Raw genomic sequence first — 21670 nt, 5'->3', positions numbered from 1 at the left:
GTGTGTATGAATACATATATTCAAAAGCTAAAACCATTTAAGCCCTAGCACTCTTGAGCTGTGCTGCCTTGACCATTCTTCGGCTTCTCAAAGTATTGCTGTGTAACTGCACAGGGCACTAATCCAGGTTGTTAACTAAGATCCAGACATTTTCAAATGATTCAGTTATGTTCAATATACTCGGTTTTGAAAGGCAATGGAAAGCCTAATGCATTGTAGAAAGATTTCGTTGAGAAGTAATTAAAGTTTAAATGGCCTCAGAATCAGGGAAGTTCAAACTTCAGCTGTGTGAAACTTTATTAATTTTAATACCTCATTGCTTCAGGATGTCAGATGAATGAATTTTTCTGGTCCAAACCTTTCGAGTTAAAACTACATAACTCTAACAAATGGTAAAACTCAATAGTACAGGCAGTTATGTTTACTAATGTGCTAATTTAAAAACAGAAAAATAATTGGCTACTGCTTACTGCTTCTTACATGCAAAAAAATGCATCCTCAAGAGAGTGAACAGTGACAGACTCTGAAAATTGCAGATGAACCCACAAGTACACTTACTGTGGGAAGTATTATAGGGTCAGTGGCCTTGCTACTTTAGGCACTGCAAATATTTTGGCTTAAATTCAGACTCACACTCTGTAATTAGAAAAAACATTGTACTTTCAGGCTCCAGCCAAGCCACATATGTTTGTGTTCTGTTTTGAGGTTCTTGTTGCAAATTGCACTGTGATCTTTCACATAAGGCACTATGGTAGGGATGACAGACTTCTGTTGATCCTAACAGTGGCAACAGACAAAGGACAGACTGGTGGCAATACCAGCTGACTAGTTGTATTTCTTCAAGGAGTAGCTTTGGGTTACTACATACAGGGCATTTCAGTAAAAATAAAAATACTCTCATAATAGATTTTTTTTGACTATAAAATATGATAGACATTGATTCTTTTGTTAGGATCAGTGAGATTCCCAGGAAGACCACTAAAGGTCTTCAGAGGGCTCATGAGGCTGCTGAAATTATCTGCAAAATGTGTGTATATACATTTTACAGGGGAAAAGATTCCAAGCTTTCGTTCCATTTTCAAGTGTCTGTGACACCCCTTTCCAAAAAAAAAAAAAATGTTTTTAAGAAGATTAAAAGCCGCTGCTTTCGCTACACCTATAGGAAAATGTTGAGCATGTGTCCCACCAGGTTTTAAGGACAATAAAGCCTCCTCCAATTATTCCACTTCTCCTTCTGTCATGGGCTTCCAGTCAAGTATTATCTAAATGGCCCAGGCCTCATATTTAGTTTAGAACAATAGATAAATCACAGGCTTTGGAAGTTGACTGCTTAGACTCAAATCCTGACTTGGCCACTAACTAGCTCAGTGAGCTCAGTTAAATTTGTTAAGTTTTCAGAGCCTCAGTTTCCTTATTTGAAAAATGGGAATAATCACAGTATCTGACTCATAGGGAGGAGGTAAGGGTTGAGAAGATCATGTAAGTGAAGTGTTAGCCCAGTTCCATACCCTAACTCTGACTGTATTATTTCATCAGTGTTGCCTTTGATGAGCTTTAATGAGTACCAATAAAATCCTTAATTTTGAAAATCTGTTTTTTTAATAATACCAATTACCAGCTAATGATCTTTTCATTGCAGTTAAAAATCATGTTTTCAACTCACCTTTGTCAATTGTTAGCAATATTCAAAACTTCAGATGCCTGTATTGTGACACTTTATGTCCAAATTCATTGTTCTGCTAAAAATTTTATATATGGGCATGTTCAAATTGTGATTGTCTTTTCTTTGTTTGTTTGTTTTTATCCTATAACTAAGAGAACAAATCTAGCCTGTTGATTAATGCGCCATTAAAACATTATACCAGTTTTTAGGCCACAATATGAAATAGAAAAAGCATCTGAATAAACATAAATGAATGGATTGGGTTTATATGCCAAGAACTATAAAGCACATATAGTTGTCTGGGCTATTTCTCTTTCCATACAAGGATAAGAACTATAAGGAAATTAACAAATTTGTTTGAAATGTTGCTCTTTTCTTCCACAGCTCTTGTAGTGAGATTCCTGACCAAGCGCTTCATCTGGGAATATGATCCCACTCTTGGTAAGTCAAATTTTGTTTCCTCTTCCTTTCCACTCAAAGTTTATGACCCAAAAGAGACAATAACATTCTCTGTTGCAACCTTTTGAAGCACCTACCAGGTGTTTGGGAAGTGCCTTATCAAATCATGCAAAGAAGTCTTTAAAGAAGCTAGCCGTGTGTCTCGTGCTCTCCGTGCTTAGAACCATGCAGGATTTTCATGCCTACATGAAGAAATCAGGTCAAACTGGGGACAAGAAGGGAGTGGGTACCACATGATGTCCATCTGTTGGAAATGTAGCATTGTTTTAATGGGAGAAGGATGCCACAGTGCACAGGTTAATCTGGTGTGGAAGAGAATGGCATGCTGAGGAAGCATTACAATAAAAGAAGCCTTCTGAATGCTGATTTTGGGAAAACATAAAAGTAAACCATATTTCTCTCCAGTGAATCTGATCAAAGCCTATTTAAAAAAGAAAAAAGTGGTAGCAAAACTGGTATCTGTGGATGTTGAAAGTAGCCATAATATTGATGTATGAACCATTCATGGTGTTTTTTAAATTGTCCAAAACATATCAGATACCTATTCAGTTACCATCTTCAAAATAATGCTGACAATCCATGGGTTCTAATTTAAGCTTCAGATTTTATTCTGCGTGAATCCTTTGAGTTTTGTTTCTGATGCTTCAAGGAGCCCAGCTGGTATTGTAAAAGTTGTTACTTTGATCCAGAGACAGGAGAGACGTACATCCATTGTTTGGTTATCAGGCATAGTGTCCAGGTTGAGCTGGCCTCACTCAGAATAGTGAAATGGGCAAAGAATATTCCTCTTTTGAAAGTTTCATTTTGTTTTGTTTTGGTTATCACTCCAAGCTGACATATGTTCAATTTAATTTTTTAATGTTCATTTATTTATGAGAGACAGAGAAAGAGCACAAGTGGGGGAGGGGCAGAGAGAGGGAAACAGAATCCAAAGCAGGCTCCAGGCTCTGAGTTGTCAGCACAGAGCCCGATGCGGGGCTCGAACCCACGAACCATTAAGATCATGACCTGAGTGGAAGTCGGCCGCGTAGCCAACTGAGCCACCCAGGCGCCCCTACATACATATGTTCAAGTTAAAAGGCAGCCTTCTTGGGGCACCTGGGTGGTTCAGTTGGTAGGGCATCCAACTCTTGATCTCAGGGTTGTGGGTTTGAGCCCCACATTGGGCTTCCTTTTGTGCTTCCTTTCATTGATTTTATTCATTTATTCAACAAGTAAGTATTAAATGCCTCCTATGTCATATATATTATATACGACATATATATATAATGCCATATATATTATTCTAGGTGGTGAAGATAAACCAATAGGCAGAAAGAGAAAGCCTGTGGCTTTTTCTGAGCTAACAGTCTAGTAAAGACAGAAGAGTCAATAAACAAATAAACAATGAATAGTGATAAGTACTATGAAGGAAGACTGGACTGAGAAGGAATACAGAGTGATCTTATAGTTTACTTATTTTTTAACTTTTTAATCTATCTGGAACTTATTTTAGTGAGAAGTACACACTGAAGATCCAACAATCTTTCCAAATAGTTGACAAACTTTCCTACTATTGTTTACTAAATGGTCCCCACCTTTCCCCACTACTTTCAAAGCTGTTTTTGTTTTTTTTTTTAATACACTGGATTATTTACACTAGGCTGCGGTTCTAGATTTGCTTTTCATGTCTATCTCCAGTACCGCACTCTTGATAACTGTATGCTTTTTAGCACATTGTGACACACAGGAGGGAAAATCTTCTCTCTTTAACTTTCTACAAAATTATCTTGGCCAGTATTTCTAGTTTATTCTTCCAGGCCAATTTTAAAAACTCTGTCATAACATGACATGATTTTGATTAGAATTGCATTAAAACTATAAATTACTTTGAGAAGAGTCACATCCTTATGGGATTCAGGGTTTTGTTCTTTTTCTTTTAAACCTAATAGTATGCCTCTACATTTGTTAATCTTTACTTCTCTGTTTTTGCTATTAAATAGTTTTTAAACATCAATAATTTTTAAAATGTTTTGGATATAGCCACAATCTAATCTTAAGATGATGTATTTGGATCAAGAATACACTTGGTTTTAAAATATCAAACAACTGTGTATTGTTTGTCCCACATAAGTAAATGCTTACTCTTATATTTTTATCACTTATATAATTTCTACAAAGATTGTAGTTCGGAGACTCTTAATGGCTATGGGCGTTCGTAGAAAAATACTAATCTTATTTACCAATCCCAGTGTATCTCAACAAAAGATGAAACTTATGAAAAATGATCTCATAAATTTTTTTTACCTCTCTGAGTATGTTCCAGTAACTAATGTTACTATTTTACATTAGTCTTAGGTGAACCATTTTCCCTTTTCTTTTATTCATTCTGAAAAACAACTGCTGTTGATAGAAATCTGCCTGTATCAGTTATTTATAATGCAGACCTCCTTCACTAAGAACAATGAAACTTTATTGAGTGACCTTGTACTGTACTGTTCCGAAAGGATTTCAGCTGCTAAGCAACAAAGCATTGATCAGACTTCGGGAGTACCAGGCATATGACTCACTCCCAGGTGAGAGTTTTATGAACTCACCCTGGAAACTGATGTGTGTGTGTGTGTGTGCATGTGTGTGTATTTGTGTGCTAGAAGTCCCCAGTGTTCTAGCTAACAGGAGCCCCCCATCTATTTGATTCAAGATGAATCAAGCATGTCCTGGACTTCACTACATGTTGTCATAGAGTTTCAAAACCACCACCAAAAAGGGAAAGCTACCATTAAAAAGCAAAGTGGCATATCTGTAAAAACCAGTCTTGAATTCTGAATTCAGAGCCTTCCTCAAAACCATGGGGTATAACACTGTATGTTAATTATATTTCAATAAGAGAAAGAGAGGGAAAAAATGTTTAATAGTGCAATTTTTTCCACCTGTAACAGAATTATTGCCCCATGAGAAGCTGAAGACTATGAACACCATTCCACATATTAACCCAGTTGGAATAATATCTACTGCTCTGAAGTAAATCTATGAAGAATAGATTTGCTAGTACACTAGCAAATGAGTCCCAGACTTTTAGATTTCAGTAGGTTTTGCTTTTTGTTTTTTTAATTGTTTTCAATATTTATTTATTTATTTATTTATTTTAAATTAATTTTCTTTTTTTTTAATTTTTTTTCAACGTTTTTTATTTATTTTTTTGGGACAGAGAGAGACAGAGCATGAACGGGTGAGGGGCAGAGAGAGAGGGAGACACAGAATCGGAAACAGGCTCCAGTCTCCGAGCCATCAGCCCAGAGCCTGACGCGGGGCTCGAACTCACAGACCGCGAGATCGTGACCTGGCTGAAGTCGGACGCTTAACCGACTGCGCCACCCAGGCGCCCCAATATTTATTTATTTTTGAAGGAGAAAGAGACAGAGTGTGAGTGGAAGAGGGGCAGAGAGAGAGAGAAAGAGAGAGAGACAGAATCCGAAGCAGACTCCAAGCTCTGAGCTGGCAGCACAGAACCCGACACGGGCTTGAACCCATGAACCGCCAGATCATGACCTGCGCCGAAGGCAGATGCTTAACCAATTGAGCCACCCAGGCACCCCACTTTTTGTTTTTTTAAGGAGAAGGATTTTCATAGGAACTCCAATTAGGGATGTAAGCAAGGCTCAGAGGGTGAGAGAGAACTAAACCCAGATTCTATTTGCACTTGCATTTCATAGAAGCAGCGAATACCTTTAACATCCAATTTTTTTTGGAGGATATAACCTAAGAAATTTAGTTTTCCTTAATTTTTTTTTATTTCACTGTGGGATCAGTGAACTCTTTGTCAGAGACCAGAGCTGGCCTAGGAATAGCATTTGAAAACCAGCACTGCAGCCTGTGAGATTTGGGACTTGCATCATCTGACCAGGAAAAACCCTGATGGTGGTGAGTGTAATATTCTAGTTGTAGAACAACACGGTCCATGTTCTGATTAGATCCCCAGCAAGAACTGAATCCCTATTTCTGAGAGTTGTATTACCCTCTGAGAGTGTTGATCATGCCAGAGAATACGGTAAAGGCTGAGATGGTGTGTATAGGTAGGTGTGTGTGTGTGTGTGTGTGTGTGTGTGTGTGTGTTGGGGGTGTTTGGAGAGGAAGAGAAACTATTCGTCAGCACTTACCGCTACGACTACTGTATTGGAGGCACCCTACTCCACTTGAATGGATTACAGGGCTCTCTGTGTCATTAGTAAAGGCTCAGATGGGAATGAGGGTAGGAATTGGCAGACAGATCTATTGGCACTTTGATTTTGTGATTGGTTCTTCCTTCCTGCACTGCACTACCCTCTATTTGGAAAGGCTTATCCAAGAGAGAGGCACACCCGGAACAAATTTACTCAACTGGATACTAAGGCAGAGGTGCTTAGCCGACTCATGGAACTATTTAATATCGGCTCAGCAAGGAACTTAAAGATCATCGTTTGACAAATAAGGAAACAAGGCCAGTGAAGTAAATTTATCCAAGATTATGTGGCTAGTTTGTGGTTAGACCAGTAATAGAACTCAAGTCAAATAATGGAACTCAAGTCAGTACAATTTCCATTGTAGCATAAATCAAAACATTACTAACTGCTGTTGTTACTGTGCTGGCTACATGTCCATCTTACTACGTTGAAATTTGCAAAAAGCTAAATTGGTAAAAGGATTAACCATATTCGACGTCCCTCTGAGCATCAATTTCTCTTAGAATATACAAAATATACTTCGATTTATAAAAATGTTGCTGAATGCAGTTCATACACAATGAAACTCAGATATAATTTTTAATATGCCTAATTTCATCTTGAAACTAATAATTGGTGTTATAGTATATGATATTTTGGTTCATTTAGATATATGCCTTAAATAATCACCCCCCTTGGGGCGCCTGGTTGGCTCAGTCGGTTAAGCGTCCGACTTCGGCTCAGGTCACGATCTCGTGGTATGTGAGTTCGAGCCCCGCGTCGGGCTCTGTGTTGACTGCTCAGAGCCTGGAGCCTGTTTCGGATTCTGTGTCTCCCTCTCTTTCTGACCCTCCCCCGTTCATGCTCTGTCTCTCTCTGTCTCAAAAATAAATAAACGTTAAAAAAAATTAAAAAAAAAATAATCACCCCCCCTTCCCTTTAAAAGGGAAAAAAAGACTTGGGGTGCCTGGGTGGCTCAGTTGGTTGAGCTTCTGACTCTTGATTTAGGTTCAGGTCATGCTCCCAGAGTCATAGGATCAAGCCCCAAGTCAGACTCCACACGAGGTGTGGAGTCTGTTTAAGATTCTCTCTGTCCCTTTCCTTCTGCCCCCCTGCTCTCTGCATGCACACACGCACACACACTCTCTCAAAGAAAAAAGAAAAAGGAAGAAAAGAAAAAAAGACTCAAAATTACATTTTAAGTTAATATGAACAAAATGAAAAGTGTGTCCAACCTCCACACAGATACACATTGTCTCTTACGTTTTAAAATGCATAGTGGAGTTTAATTCCAAAAAGTGCTCAGTACATTTTTTAGAATTATATCTTCATTACAGTTAGCACACAGATGTACATTTCGCCTGTGTGGGCTATACTTCCGCTGTTTACGTGAAGATATGTGTTTCTAATGAGAGAAGAGGCTTAAAGAGAGAAGGCTCAAAATGGCATAAAACCAGTATTCAGCTTAGATGAAATCACTGTCGCTCCCCGCTGCTCTGTCTGTGACAGACATTCCCTCATTTCCTGCATTTCATCACTTTCGTTTTAGCTAACAAACAGCCAAAGAATCGCACAGCTCCATACAATTTTCATTATATTTTATTTCCCCCCTACTGTGGCCTTCTGTGGTTGAAACACATATCCTATTTATCATGGAAGCAACAGAGAAAAATGTCCCTGTCTGTCAGGCAACTTATGGTGTAAGGAGATGGAAGAGGGCCCAGAACTCTGTTTTCCAGGCCCTAGGGTGGATGCCAGCCCTTTTAAAAAGGAAGGTAGCACAAAGGCCACCACTGAACAGTAGCAGGAGAGACAGAAAGGACATAGATCCTAGCATGCATGCTGCTGTCTGGGCCTCTCTTCCTCAAGCTGGAGCACTGAAGATGCAAAAGGAAATCATTGAGAGAAGATTCATACATGAGTAGTTGCTGCAAATGGTGTTTTTTTTAATTTTTTACTATTTATTTATTTGAGAGAAAGAGAGAGAAAGAAAGCAGGGGAGGGGCAGGGAGAGAGGGAGATACAGAATTCAAAGCAAGCTCCGTACTGAGCTGTCACCACAGAGCCCACCAGAGGCTTGAACTCGCAAACCTCGAGATTGTGACCTGAGCCAAAGACTGCTGCTTAACCCACTGAGCCACCCACATGCTCCTGTAAATGGTATTTTAGGGCAGTAAATTATACAAAAGAATAACCTCCCATTTAACATAAAGAGTAGGGGGATGAAATGTTCTAGAATTGAGAACCATTGTCCATACCATGTATGGATTACCTATTCTAAGAGAATAATAATGCTGCAAAATATGCTTATTAAAATATATTAAGTATAACCTCACTTTTTTTTGAGAGAGAGGGAGAGAGCGCACGCACTTGAGCAGGGGAGGGGCAGAGAGAGAGAATCTTAAACAGGCTCCACACTCAACACTCAGGGCTCGATCTCACAACCATGAGATTATGACCTGAGCTGAAATCAAGACTCTGATGCTCAACAGACACCCAGGCACCCCAAACATAACCTCACTTTAAAATTTTACTATTCAGGGGCGCCTGGGTGGCTCAGTCTGTTAAGCATCTGACTTCGGCTCAGCTCATGATCTCACGGTTCTTGAGTTTGAGCCCCGCAAAAGGCTCTGTGCTGACAGCTCAGAGCCTGGAACCTGCTTCAGATCCTGTGTCTCCCTCTGTCTCTGCCCTTGCCCTGCTCACACTCTGTCTCTCTTTCAAAAATAAATAAATATTTTTTTTTAATTTTTTTTTCAACGTTTATTTATTTTTGGGACAGAGAGAGACAGAGCATGAACGGGGGAGGGGCAGAGAAAGAGGGAGACACAGAATCGGAAACAGGCTCCAGGCTCTGAGCCATCAGCCCAGAGCCTGACGCGGGGCTCGAACTCCCGAACCTCGAGATCGTGACCTGGCTGAAGTCGGACGCTTAACTGACTGCGCCACCCAGGCACCCCAAATAAATATTTTTAAAAATTTGCATTTTACTGTTCAGAAAAGACTTCAGTTATGTACCATGCCTATGGCAATGATCATGACACAGGCTGATGGCAGGTAGAAGGCTAGGTTATGCCACTTAGTTAAGCCTCCTTTCTGCAGTTTGTATTTTTAGGTAGGACGATATATTTGTAGCAAAGTAGCAAAAAACTGTGGTCCCAAAAGAACTGTAAAATAGTTGATGAGATAAAGAAATGAAAGTCAGAAAAATGAGATAAGAACAAATAAATAAAAGGAATGGCTCACTGGTTACCCTGTTGAGAGAGAAACCTGCAGGTTTATTAGGTTGGTTGGTCGATTGGTTGGTGAATTGGATAGTTGAGGTGTAAAGAATTAAATTAATCATACTGCTGTATCCATGTGCTTGTGACGCCTTTATATTATTTATATTATGTTTACATAATTATATCGTATATATTAGGTATTATTATATTTCTATTATTATCTATATTATTTATATTCTTTCACTTTCTTTTTCTGGCATTCCCATTCGACACCATTGCCCTCCTCTTTCCCATAGGTGTATAATCTAATATGTTTGACACTTTACATAGTGGTAGAAGCCGAATTCCAAGGGCAGTCTTCCTGAATTTCAAGGCCAATGCTACCACTTACTTACCACTTATCCCTGTGTGACCTTTGACAAGTTATTAAATGTTGTTGTGCCTCAGTATCCTTGTGTAAAATGGAGGTAACAGTAATACCTACCACAGAGATATTTGTGAAGATTAAATGAATTAATGTGAGTAAAGCATTAGAACAATTCATGTTCAAATGGCAAGCAGTATGTACTAAGTATTACATATTTTTTGAAAAAGGTATTTTTTGTGTGTATCCATATACTTTAAATTTATATAAACTTCATTGTGCTATAGATCTTCCTATAATGGTAATCATGTGGTTCTTTATTCTAGTGCTTTTTTTTTCCCCCTTTAGTGCTTCAATGTATTACATTGCATGGATAGAAACAATACCCAAATTTTGGGGCACCTGGGTGGCTCAGTCGGTTAAGCATCCGACTTTGGCTCAGGTCATGATCTCACAGTCTGTGAGTTCGAGCCCTGCATCAGGCTCTGTGCTGACATCTCAGAACCTGGATCCTACTTCAGATTCTGTGTCTCCCTCTCTCTCTGCCCCTCCTCTGCTCACGCTCTGTCTCTTTCGCTCTCTCAAAAATAAATAAACATTAAAAAAATTAAAAAAAAACTTTCCAAATTATGGAAAGAGCCCAAATTTCCATCAACTGATGAATGGATAAAGAAGAGGTTGTATGTATATACAATGAAATATTACTCAGACATAAAAAAGAATGGAATCTTACCATTTGCCACAATGTGGATGGAGCTAGAGAGTATCATGCTAAGCAAAAAAAGTCAATCAGGGAAAGACAGATACCATATGATCTCACTCATATGTGGAATTTTAGCAACAAAACAAATGATGATGGGGGCGGGAGGGGTAGAGAGGCAAACCAAGAAATAGACTCTTAACTATAGAGAACAAACTGATGGTTAGTGGGGGGGGGGGGTGGAGGGATGGGTGAAATAGGTGACGAGGACTAAGGAGTCCACTTATGATGAGCACCAGGTGTATAACTAACTGGTTAAATAAAAACTGAAAAAAATTGCACTGATAGATTTTAAACACCCTGAATTTTTTAAATTAACTGATCAGTGATATACTTTTCTTATTACACTGTTAGATTCCATGGGATATTTTATTTAGAATTCATGACTCTAGGGTGTCTGGGTGGCTCATCAAACTCTTGATCCCGGCTTGGGTCATGATCTCATGGTTTGTGGGATTGAGCCCTGCATCAGGCTCTGCGCTGATAGCATGGAGCCTGCTTGGGATTCTCTCTCTCTCTCTGTGCCCCTACCCTGCTCTTGCTCTCTGTCTTTATCTCTGTCTCTGTCTTTCTCTCAAAAAATAAACTTAAAAAAAAAAACTAAAAAAAATTTATGAATCAATGTTCAAGAATGAAGTGAACCTATGATTTTATTTTATTTTTTCTCTTATTACTCTTGTAATACTTATTAGAGTCAGCATATGCCCCATAAAAGGAATTGGATAGATATCCTTTTCTATTTTCTAGAACAACTTGTTTAATGTTTCTAGAAATCTCCTTTAAAACCAATTGGATGCAGTTGCTTTTCATGATTAGAAGAGATCTACAATTAACGTCTAAATTATTTACTGGTTATTGATCAACTTAAGTGCTGTAGTTCTCAGTGCACCCATCAGTGCATCATTTAATCCAAGAATTTATCAGGGTTTGAAATGTGTTGGTATACAGTTCATAATATTATTGTATTTTCATTTCATCAGAATATGTAGTTATTTCTTCCTTTATGCCAAATTTCATTTGATTACTCCTTCTCTTTGAATTTACTAGTCAGTGTTGCCACATTTGTTTATCTCTACTCCCCCCCTCTTTTTTTAATCCTTTCAAGCCTCATGCTTTGGTTTGTTAACCTTGTCTAATTTTTTCTCCTGCACTTTTTTCTCTTTTATTTCTTTCCTCATATTTTCTTGGATTTATTCTATGTTCCTCTTCTGATATGTTGAGTTGACTACTTAACTCACTTTTTTCCTATTCTTATTTATTGATGTCATCTTCGGGAGTAAGACAACTACATTAGCTCATTCAAATATGCCTCTTGTCTCTCCCCAGCCCTCACACCCTGATATATTGGTATCATCTAGAATAGTAGTTCTCAATTGCTTTCAATGTGGTTTTATTCCTTTGTTTTACTCCATTGGGACCTTGAATTCAGTTTTACTGGTGAGAAGTCTAATATCAGTCTGAGTCAAGTCCTTTTGTAAGTGATGTGCCTTTTTTCTCTAGATCCTTTAAAAATTTTCTGTATCATTGATATCCCTAAATTTTTCTATAATTGTTTTATATATGGGGCTTTTCCTCTTGTGTGCCCTTTTTGTCCTTTTGAACTGAATTGTTCAATGTCTTTTATCTTAGAAATTCTCAGATATTGTTTACCCTCATATATGTTTACCCCCATCCCCCACCCTCCATATGTTTTATTCTCTTTGAGGCTCATTTTATAAGAGATAATAACATGTCTAGATCTATTATCCATCACTCTTATATTTTAACTTTACATTTTTCTTCTTCTTATCATTTACTGATATCTTCTGGAAGAGTTCCCCAACCTGGCCTTCAGCTCGGTCAAACATTTGTTGACTTCATTATTTCAACTGTTATAGTTTTCATACAGAGCAGCACCAGGTGGTATTTATTTTAATCTCTGGTTTAAATTTCATGTGGTGAAAGGCACACTCAGACCACCCAAAGTTCTCACTTCTCCTAACTTCTCCTCACCCCAGTAGAGCTTGGGGACCGACCACTCTGATATTAACCTACCAGCCTTCAGCTGGTACTGAGCTGTTATTTTTCTACCTTGAAGAGGTAATAAGAGCAAGAGAACTCTGCTTTCTTGTGTCTCCATCCCTGTGGCCCAGCCTTCCTCTGCTTTCCTCACAACCCCCAAATGTGGGGTCCAATCTCCTTCTACTGCCACAAGGGTTTTTCATAGCTTTAAATGGTAATTTTTTACATGGATGGCTATCCACATCCTCTAATGTCTATCGCATTGTCAGGGTTGAGGTCTTGAAAGAAATGAACAGCTCCTGCTTTTATGTCATCTTGGCAGGAACAGTAATTAAAAGTGATTTCCAGAAACTGGATTTTAGGAGTATCAAGACAGAATGTGTTTTGTGGGAATCACCTTCTCAGTCTAGGATGTGGAAGCCTCATTTTAGGAGGAAGAGATCATCAGAAAGCTGAGCTGATAGGAGAATAGAGTGAGTGAAGAGACAAAAGAGATTCTCCCATGCTATACCCTGAATGTCTGTGGCTCCCTGATGAGACCCTGTAGTTCCAGGATCTTAAAGAGTGCAGAAATGGCACACTCTTAGACATCCATCCTCTCCTTCCAGGATGCACATTTCCTTATGCCAAATAAACAGACATACTTCTGTGACTAAAGGTCAAATTAAATCATGCACTTATTTACTTTTTTATCTTCTTCTTTTTTTTTTCTGCTCATTCCCTCAGAATCAACCTACCGACACCAAGCAAACATTGATGATGAAGTTGTCACCATGGAGATACTAGATACTGCTGGTCAGGTGAATAAAGGGTTCAGCTAAAATGTTTTCTGTATTAAATAAAAATGATACATGTATGTGCATTCTATAAACAAAATTAAGATATTTTCCTACAATTAACTAATGATGCCTAAAGACTTTTTTCTTTAATTATCTAGTTATTTGTATATTAATGTCTTTGCAACAGCTTGTGTATGCATCCTTATATAAATTGCCCAGTACTTCAGGGGTTGGGGGAGGTTGAAAATAACATTCACATGACGTCATCCAGAATAGAATTACCAACATATATTTTCGGGGGATGGCAAGATATTAATAGATTCATGGTTAAGTGTTTGAAATGCTCTGATAGAGTGAAGCAGATATTTTTACTGGAGTAGTTCTCAGAGCCTTTAGTATGCCTTAGCGTATGATGAATCCTTAAGAGTTTCTGTAGCTATTCTGTTCCAAACTTATATAACCTCCGAATATTTTTTCAGAATACTTTATTTTGGGAATCTCTCCTGTAATATTCTTTCCAGACCTCACCATATCCTATTGAAAATTTGAGCCACATAATTGAATAATAATAATCCATTAAAAAGGAAGCTAATATAAATTTTCTCTGATGTCCGTATGTTCTGAGATTACAAATGGGTTCATAGGATAGGTTTCGTTCCCAAGAATAAGAATGACCACTAAGAATGAAAATTAGGAAGCTGATGTATTCCATGGTGCTTCATCAGTGACCTATGACCCAAAGAAGACTTGAATTAAATTGTTTAATCCAAGAAATGTTCTTGTAACTAGCTATACACTTTTCTTTCTCACCATCACCTCCGTTTTATGTTTTCCCTTCCACCCAGCCCTGATTCTAGAAAGAGGCGACAGGGAATTACATGCCTGCAAAGGTTATTTGAGCCCATGAGGGCAATGCATTTTCAAATCATACGTGCTACTTTCCTAAGAAGGAGTGATCATCCCCTTAGAAAACCACTTGAAATGAATTTCTATCATTATTGGGACTTTATAATATTTCTGCGGTGTTAAGATAGAAAGAAAAAAAAAGCCCAAAGCCCCTAGCTTTGAGTTTGACTTTCTATCCATTTGTTCACTGTTTTTCTGTCCCTGGTGCCTAATTGTCTATAAGCCGAAGACAAAGAGATTAAAGCAAAAAACAAAATCAAAACCATTCACTAAGCTGTGCCTCTAAATCTGATCTCTATAGGGTGGGGTAATGTCTACTTGTCTGTTACCTATTTGCCAATTCTTTGTGATGAAAAGCCTTAGAGGCAGTGTGTTCAACTAAGATAATTTCTTTATAGTTCTTGTAATTATGGATTTAATGATATGGCAAGAAGAAAATTAGAAGCAGAAAGTTAAAGGTCTATGCAGTTAAGAATGTTTTTAGTTCCCCAACATATCTTGCTATGAGTAAGTAATGCTTCTATTCCAAAGTGATTGGAGTAGAAGGTAAGCTTGTACAGGCAGACTATCAAGAAATTTTAATGACATGGAGTAGTAATTAAGGAATCACCATTGGCATTAGCCACATCTATACATGGTGATTACTTCTAATTCTCCGAACTGCCATTGTTTTCTTGTCAACAGGAAGACACCATTCAGAGGGAAGGACACATGCGTTGGGGAGAAGGCTTTGTGCTGGTTTATGACATTACTGACCGAGGAAGTTTTGAGGAAGTGCTGCCACTTAAGAACATCCTGGATGAGGTCAAGAAGCCCAAGAATGTGACTCTCATCTTGGTTGGAAACAAAGCTGACTTGGACCACTCCAGACAGGTTAGTACAGAAGAAGGGGAGAAGCTGGCCACCGAACTGGCATGTGCTTTTTATGAGTGTTCTGCCTGCACTGGAGAAGGGAACATCACCGAGATATTCTATGAGCTGTGTCGAGAGGTGCGTCGCAGGAGGATGGTCCAGGGTAAGACTAGGCGACGCAGCTCCACCACGCATGTCAAGCAAGCCATTAACAAGATGCTCACCAAAATCAGTAGTTAAGGCAGCACTGTTCTTGCAAAGCCCCTACGGAGGTGAGTCAGGTTATTGGAAACACTTTCTTGCCCTCTTCCCCCCACCCCTTTTCCCAAAAAATAAAAGAAAATACTCCATTCCTTGTGCTGACTCTGGGAAACGCCTGGGCTTCCCATTGTTCCCGGGCTTCCTGGATGTTGAGAAGTCATAGGGTGTTTTATGCAATTTTAGTGCTGACAATGTCTCCCTTTCCTGCTTGAATAAGATACACTCTATTGCAGTTTGAACCTGTAATCACCAGAGATTCTGAAATGGCTGGGCTCATATTACACTATTTTTAGGCATCTTCACCTTGCTTCAATAGGTTGGAAGCTTTCAAAGGCATTTTTAAATTCCATTCTTTGTCAAAGACTGCAAATGATCATCTTAAACGTCTAAGGTAATGGAAGATCCAGTAAAAACCCAGGAAGAGTAGCTGAGGTAGTGGAGCAGGGAATAGAGCCCTGGTTCCTTTTTGAAAAGAGGATTTTCTGAATGATCTCCAATTGTCTAGTTTTTCTTTAACCCTTATTTTGTCCTTAAACCCAAACGTGTTCTCACAGTTTTCCACCGTAGTAGAGTTCCATTTCAGTTTGAGCGGGCTCTCTCAATGGGCCATTGATCATCGTACTCTGATTCTTCTTGTGTGGCTTCAGTAAGATTTCAGCATAAGAGAGGCAGAATTGATCGTCAGAGCCTGCTGGGCCATTTCTCACAAAGCCCAGGGCAATGTGAAGACTTTAGGAGTCTTTTCACCAAACCCTGACTTTATTGAATGCTACTAAAGGATTTAGATTAGAGATGTCCCATTCATTTGTCTCTCTGCTTGTCATCTTAGCAGAAAGACAACAGTGCAAAAAACAGGAAAAGTAAGAATGAAGCTGAACCAACCTTCCATTGGGGGAGCCAATGCTCTAATGCCAGTAAGAAAAATTAGCCTCTGATTCATTAAATTGGCTACATGACTTCTTCTAATTTTTAGGATAAGTTGATTCACTTAGAATTCAGAAAAGAAATGAGTGATTGAAATTCACTATATCTGAATAAATGTGTATAAAACAGATTCTTATATTGTGAAGGTAAGGTCTATAACTGATAAAACTTTATGACTCTTTTTTCCCTATTATGCCCCCATATATCAAAATTTGGGCACTTTATTTTAGAAGAAAATATATATCTTTTACATATGTGTGTATTTATAAATGCATAAGTATATGTATAAAAATTTGTAAGAGTTGAAGGCTTTAATTCACCAATGTATTTGGACAATTTGGTGTAACTATTTTATGTGATATAATAAAAAGCATAATTTTCACATTCTGTCACATCCAAGCAGTCTTTCTTGTGATAACATGAAAAGTTTGTAATTTTAGGAAAGGCTTGAAAAGACAATCGAATTGCAGGGTCAATGCAGCAATGAATGTGATATACAAAACAAGCTCCTGTTCATAATAGCAGCTATTGTCTTAGAATGCTTAGGTGTTATTTTGCACACTTTGTGTATTATCAAATCCTCAAATACCTTATGCAAGAGATATTACGATGATCACAATTGCAGGGATGAAGATATTGAGCCCTGAGAAAAAATGATGGCACAGCTATTTAGTGGGTAGAGTCAGGATTTGAACCCAGAGAGGCAGTGACACTGTAGAGCCCATACTATTATCCACTATGGAATATTAGTAAAATGACATATAGCTCTCATTCTGGAGCTGTGGGAATTAAGACACAGGAAGTAGAAAATGTAGGGAAGACTTGCTTCATTTATGATTTCATTCATTCATTAGGAAACATTTATATAGAAGCTGGGCATATAACTTGACACAATTTAGTCCATTTGATAGTGTCTTAGCTGAACACTGAAGAATACATACAAGCAATCCAGGAAAGAGATGGTGAAAATATTCTAGCCAGAAGGAATAGAATGGAACCAAAAATACGAAGATATGAAAGGTGATAGTGAGTGTAGTCATTAAAAACAGTTGAGAGATCCACATATATCATTCTTCAGGAACAAAAGGGAAGGGAGAGCAGAGGGAAGGAATTAAAAGAAAGAAAAAAATAAGGCATTTGGAAGTAAGAAAAAATGTCAAAAATTCATAAAACTGCAAGATTAGGTAACTACACGTGAAAGGACCAAGTAGGTAGACTAGCTGTGATTCGTTTGTGGTAATGTCCATCTAGACAGGATATGGAAAAGGAAAGGAGAGTAAAATTATTTTCTAAATGTTGTCATCTTCTAGGATCACAACTCTTTCACTCTCTCATACCTATGCTTGCAGATGGACCTCAGTCAGTTCTTATAAGGAGCAAGCTCCTAAGGAGATGTAGTGAAATACCTGGGTGCCATTTTGGGTCAGACGCTGAGGAAGTGAAATTCATAGTCAACAACACCAGCAACTTCCCTAGACATACACATACAAATCCGGACCTGTTGAAAATTCAAAGAACCACTGGCATACATCCCAACTGGTAATTATAGAAGAACATGAGATTGCACAAATATAAATTAGTTATTCCTTTCCTGCCTCAGGCTTCTTCACAAATGAAGGTTATAAGTTGGGTTTTTTTTAACAGGATATTTTAATGATGGAAACCTGTGTGTTCTTGAATAATAATGGGTTGTTATCACCACGCTACCACTACCAACATTTGCTGTTTGTAGTTGTTTTTCTTTTCTTTCAAAATTCAAAAAACTTTATTTCTAAATACTGTGTTTGTATTCACATGCCTTACAGCACTAAGGGAAGGAACCAATAATTCAGGATCTTCCTTTTAAATAACATGTGTAATACTTACACATACATAGACAAACACAACATTTTGGGTTCCAAATATAGCACCAACCAAGAATTCTTATTAAAGCCGTCCTGTGCCCACCTTGAAGATGGTAAGAAAGCGGTCAGTTCATTGGGCCAAATTTAATCAGAGTAAAGTTGTCCTGAGCTAACAACTTATTGGGAGATTCTGAGGGCAAAAAAAAAAAAAAATGTCAAAAATTAATTTTACCCATAGATTTGAAATGCTATGTTTAGCATACATACCTGTCTATTTTTGGCCTGTCCATTCTGTTTCACTGGTCTGTCTATTCATGCTCTAGAGCCATGATATTTTAAAATTGAGCCTGATAATATGTTAAAGTAGCTCTGATTGGGTGATCAAAATTAAGAATGAATTTTTTGGTTTGGATATTACTATACAACTGTTTGTTCTAAAATGGAATTTGAAGGAAATTTTGCTGTTTAAGCTTGGAACCCAATGCCCATTTTTTTCAGCTTTATTGAGATATAATTGACATATAACATTGTGTAAGTTTAAGGTATACAACACGGCGATTTGATCCATGTGCATGTTGTGAAATGATTACCACAATAAGGTTCATTAACATATTGATCACCTCACAAAATTGCCTTTTTTTTTTCCATTGTGAGAGTATTCAAGATTTACTCTTAACAACTTTCAAGTATATAATACAGTATTGTTAACTATAGTCACCATGCTGAATATCAGATCTTACTCATCTTATAACTGGAAGTTGGAGACTTTGACCAACATCTCCCCATTTCCCCCACCCCATACCTGGGAACCATCATTCTATAATCTGTTTCTATGACTTTCTTTTAGTTTCTACAGACAAGTGAGATCATATGGAATATACCTTTCTCTAACTGATTTATTTCATTTACCCTGATGCTCTCAAAGTCTTCCCATGTTGTCAGAAAGGACTGGATTTCTTTCTTTTTCCCTGACTGAATAATATTCAAGTGTGTGTGTGTATGTATCTATCTCACTTTTTTAAAAATCTATTTATCCACTGATGAACACTTAAGTTGTTGCCACATCTTGGTTATTGTAAATAATGCTGCAATGAACATGGGGGTGTAGCTATCTTCTTGAGATGGTGATTTCATTGCCTTTTGATATATACGCAGAAGTGGGATTACTAGATCATATGATAGCTCTATTTGAAATTTACTAAGGAAATTCCATACTGTTTTCCATATTGATTGTACAAATTTGCATTCTCACCCACAGTGTACTAGGGGATTCTTCTCCACATCTTCATCAATACTTGGTGTCTCTTGTCTTTTGGATAATACCATTCTAACAAGTGTGAAGTGATACCTCATTGTGGCTTTCATTTCCATTTCCCTGATGATGAGTGATGATGAGCATCTTTTCATATGCCTGTTGGCCATCTGCAGGTTTTTTGGAAAAATGTCTATTCAGGCCCTTTACCCATTTTTGATTTGAATTATTTTTGCTATTGAGCTGTATGAGTTTCTTATATATGTTGGATGTTAACCCTTTATCTGATATATGGTTTGCAAATATTTTTCCTATTCCATAGGTTGCTTCTTCTTTTTGTTGATTGTTTCTTTTGCTGTATGGAGACTTTAGTTTCATGTACACCCACTTTATTTTTGTTTTTGTTGCTTGTGCTTTTTGTGTCATATCCAAAATTTCATTGCCAAGATCATTGTCAAGGAGTTTTCTCTGTGTTTTCATCTAGGACTTGAATGGTTTCATGTCTTGCCCTTAAGTTTTTAATGCATTTGAAGCTATTTTTATAAGTGGTGTAAAACAGGGGTCCAATTTCATTCTTTTTTTTTTTAACTTTGTTTATTTATTTTGAGAGAGAGAGAGAGAGAGAGAGAGAACGGGAGGGTATGAGAGGGAAGGAGAGAGAGAATTCCAACCAGGCTCTGCACTGTCCACTGCATCTGGCCTAGAGCCCAATGCAGGGCTCTATCACAAACCGCAAGATCATGACCTGAGCTGAAATCAAGAGTCAGATGCTTAACCAACTGCACCATCCAGGCACCCCCCAATTTCATTCTTTTACATGTGAATATCTGCTTCTTTCAACACTATTTATTAAAAAGACTACTGCATTTAGGGCCCTTTTAGGATCTCCGGGGGCCCAGATTAGAATTCATCCTGCCTTGTTCACAGCTCCTTGTGATACAAGTAGGAGGGAGTTGATGCCTAGTATAGGGCCCTTTCAGGACTCCAGGAGTACAGATGGGAGTGTCTCTTGCAGGGTCCCCGTGGCAGCAAAACTGGATGGGCTGGAGACCAGTTACAGGGCCTTTTCAGAATCTAGTCTAACCAGATGTGGTGGGCTTTACCTCCAGGGACTCCTGGACCACAGCTGCCAGGGGCTAGGGCTAGTTCACAGGCTTGTCAGTGTCCACAGCTAAAACTGAGGTCTGTATAGACATACCCAAAACATGAGTTAGTGGGACTCCTCCTGGGTCCCTTAGTGCATGGTGCTGGTGAAAAACCCAAATGCAAATGGGGCTGTAGCTGAGTTCTCACAGGTATGAAGCCTGTTGCTTTATCTGTAGCTGGGACCACAGTTGGCAATTCAGCCACCTGGTTGTGAGCCTGCCTTCTCAAAATGGCTCTTCTCAGCCTTGGATTGCCTATGGTTTCAGAATCTCCTACCTAGGTCTCAAATTTCCCACAAGTACTTTTGTCCATGGATAAATGCCAAATTATTGTTGTTGAGGGGAGGATACGTGTGAGGGAGGTCTAATGCAGCCATCTTGATTGGCCAATCCTAAACAAGTTGAGACTACTAGTTACTTGGAAGCCGAGCTTCATTTTCATGAATGTGAATGAAGAAAGATTTACTTAGCTTCAGTAGGGCTGGATTTTTATTTTCAGTGTTAAAAGTATATAATTCATCTGGCCATGATGGCATAACAGCTACCAGATTTACCCTTACGTATTAACAACTAGAAACAATCAGACGAAATATATGAAGCAATGGCTTTCAGATTTGAAAAAGCATTACAGTGATCCCTGACAGAAGGGGAAAAAATGAGGTAACTATAATCGTGCCAGCTTACTGCCAAACGGCAGGTTGCAGGAAGTAGCACGTACCCAAACACACCCTGGCAGTCTTACTGAGTTGAGGAGACAAAAATCAGTTTGAGGAGGCCAAGCTGATAAGGATCTGCAGGATAGAATTTTTGGAAGGAAAGGAGCTATAGAGCAAAACCTCTAGAGATCTTTAGAAGGGTTCTCTTTAGTCTTTAGCTGAGTATAGATCTTTGTATGGTGAGAAAAACTTATTCAAGGGTGGAGAGAAAAAATACCAAAAAGCAATAGGTCAAATCTTGGGGGGCATACGTAAAGTTGAGAATAGTTTGTATTTCCACTGACCAGAGTGGAAAGACCTTGTAATACTTAGGGCATCAGATAATACACAAGACCTTAAAAA

The 21670-nt window shown here is 38.3% G+C and overlaps 1 protein-coding gene across 2 annotated transcripts in view; it reads left to right on the top strand.

Annotated features, from left to right (window-relative positions):
• RERG (RAS like estrogen regulated growth inhibitor) overlaps positions 1-15426 on the top strand; it is a 118309-nt gene extending 102883 nt beyond the window's left edge. Inside the window, exons 2-4 of one of the 2 annotated variants that reach the window (XM_047064898.1) lie at positions 2048-2104; positions 13376-13449; positions 15019-15426. In XM_047064898.1, the coding sequence (XP_046920854.1) occupies positions 2048-2104; positions 13376-13449; positions 15019-15426 (539 nt within the window). The remainder of the gene's footprint in view (positions 1-2047; positions 2105-13375; positions 13450-15018) is intronic. The other variant, XM_047064899.1, reaches the window with a different exon arrangement.
• The last annotated feature ends 6244 nt before the right edge of the window (positions 15427-21670 follow it).

The sequence above is a fragment of the Lynx rufus genome, unplaced genomic scaffold (assembly GCF_022079265.1).
Source record: "Lynx rufus isolate CCGP_SWC_20201006 ecotype Redwood Valley unplaced genomic scaffold, mLynRuf1.p SCAF_7, whole genome shotgun sequence".
In the NCBI taxonomy this organism is placed as follows: domain Eukaryota; kingdom Metazoa; phylum Chordata; class Mammalia; order Carnivora; family Felidae; genus Lynx; species Lynx rufus.
Note: the sequence above shows the minus strand (reverse complement) of the source record. Positions and strands in the feature narration are given on the sequence as shown.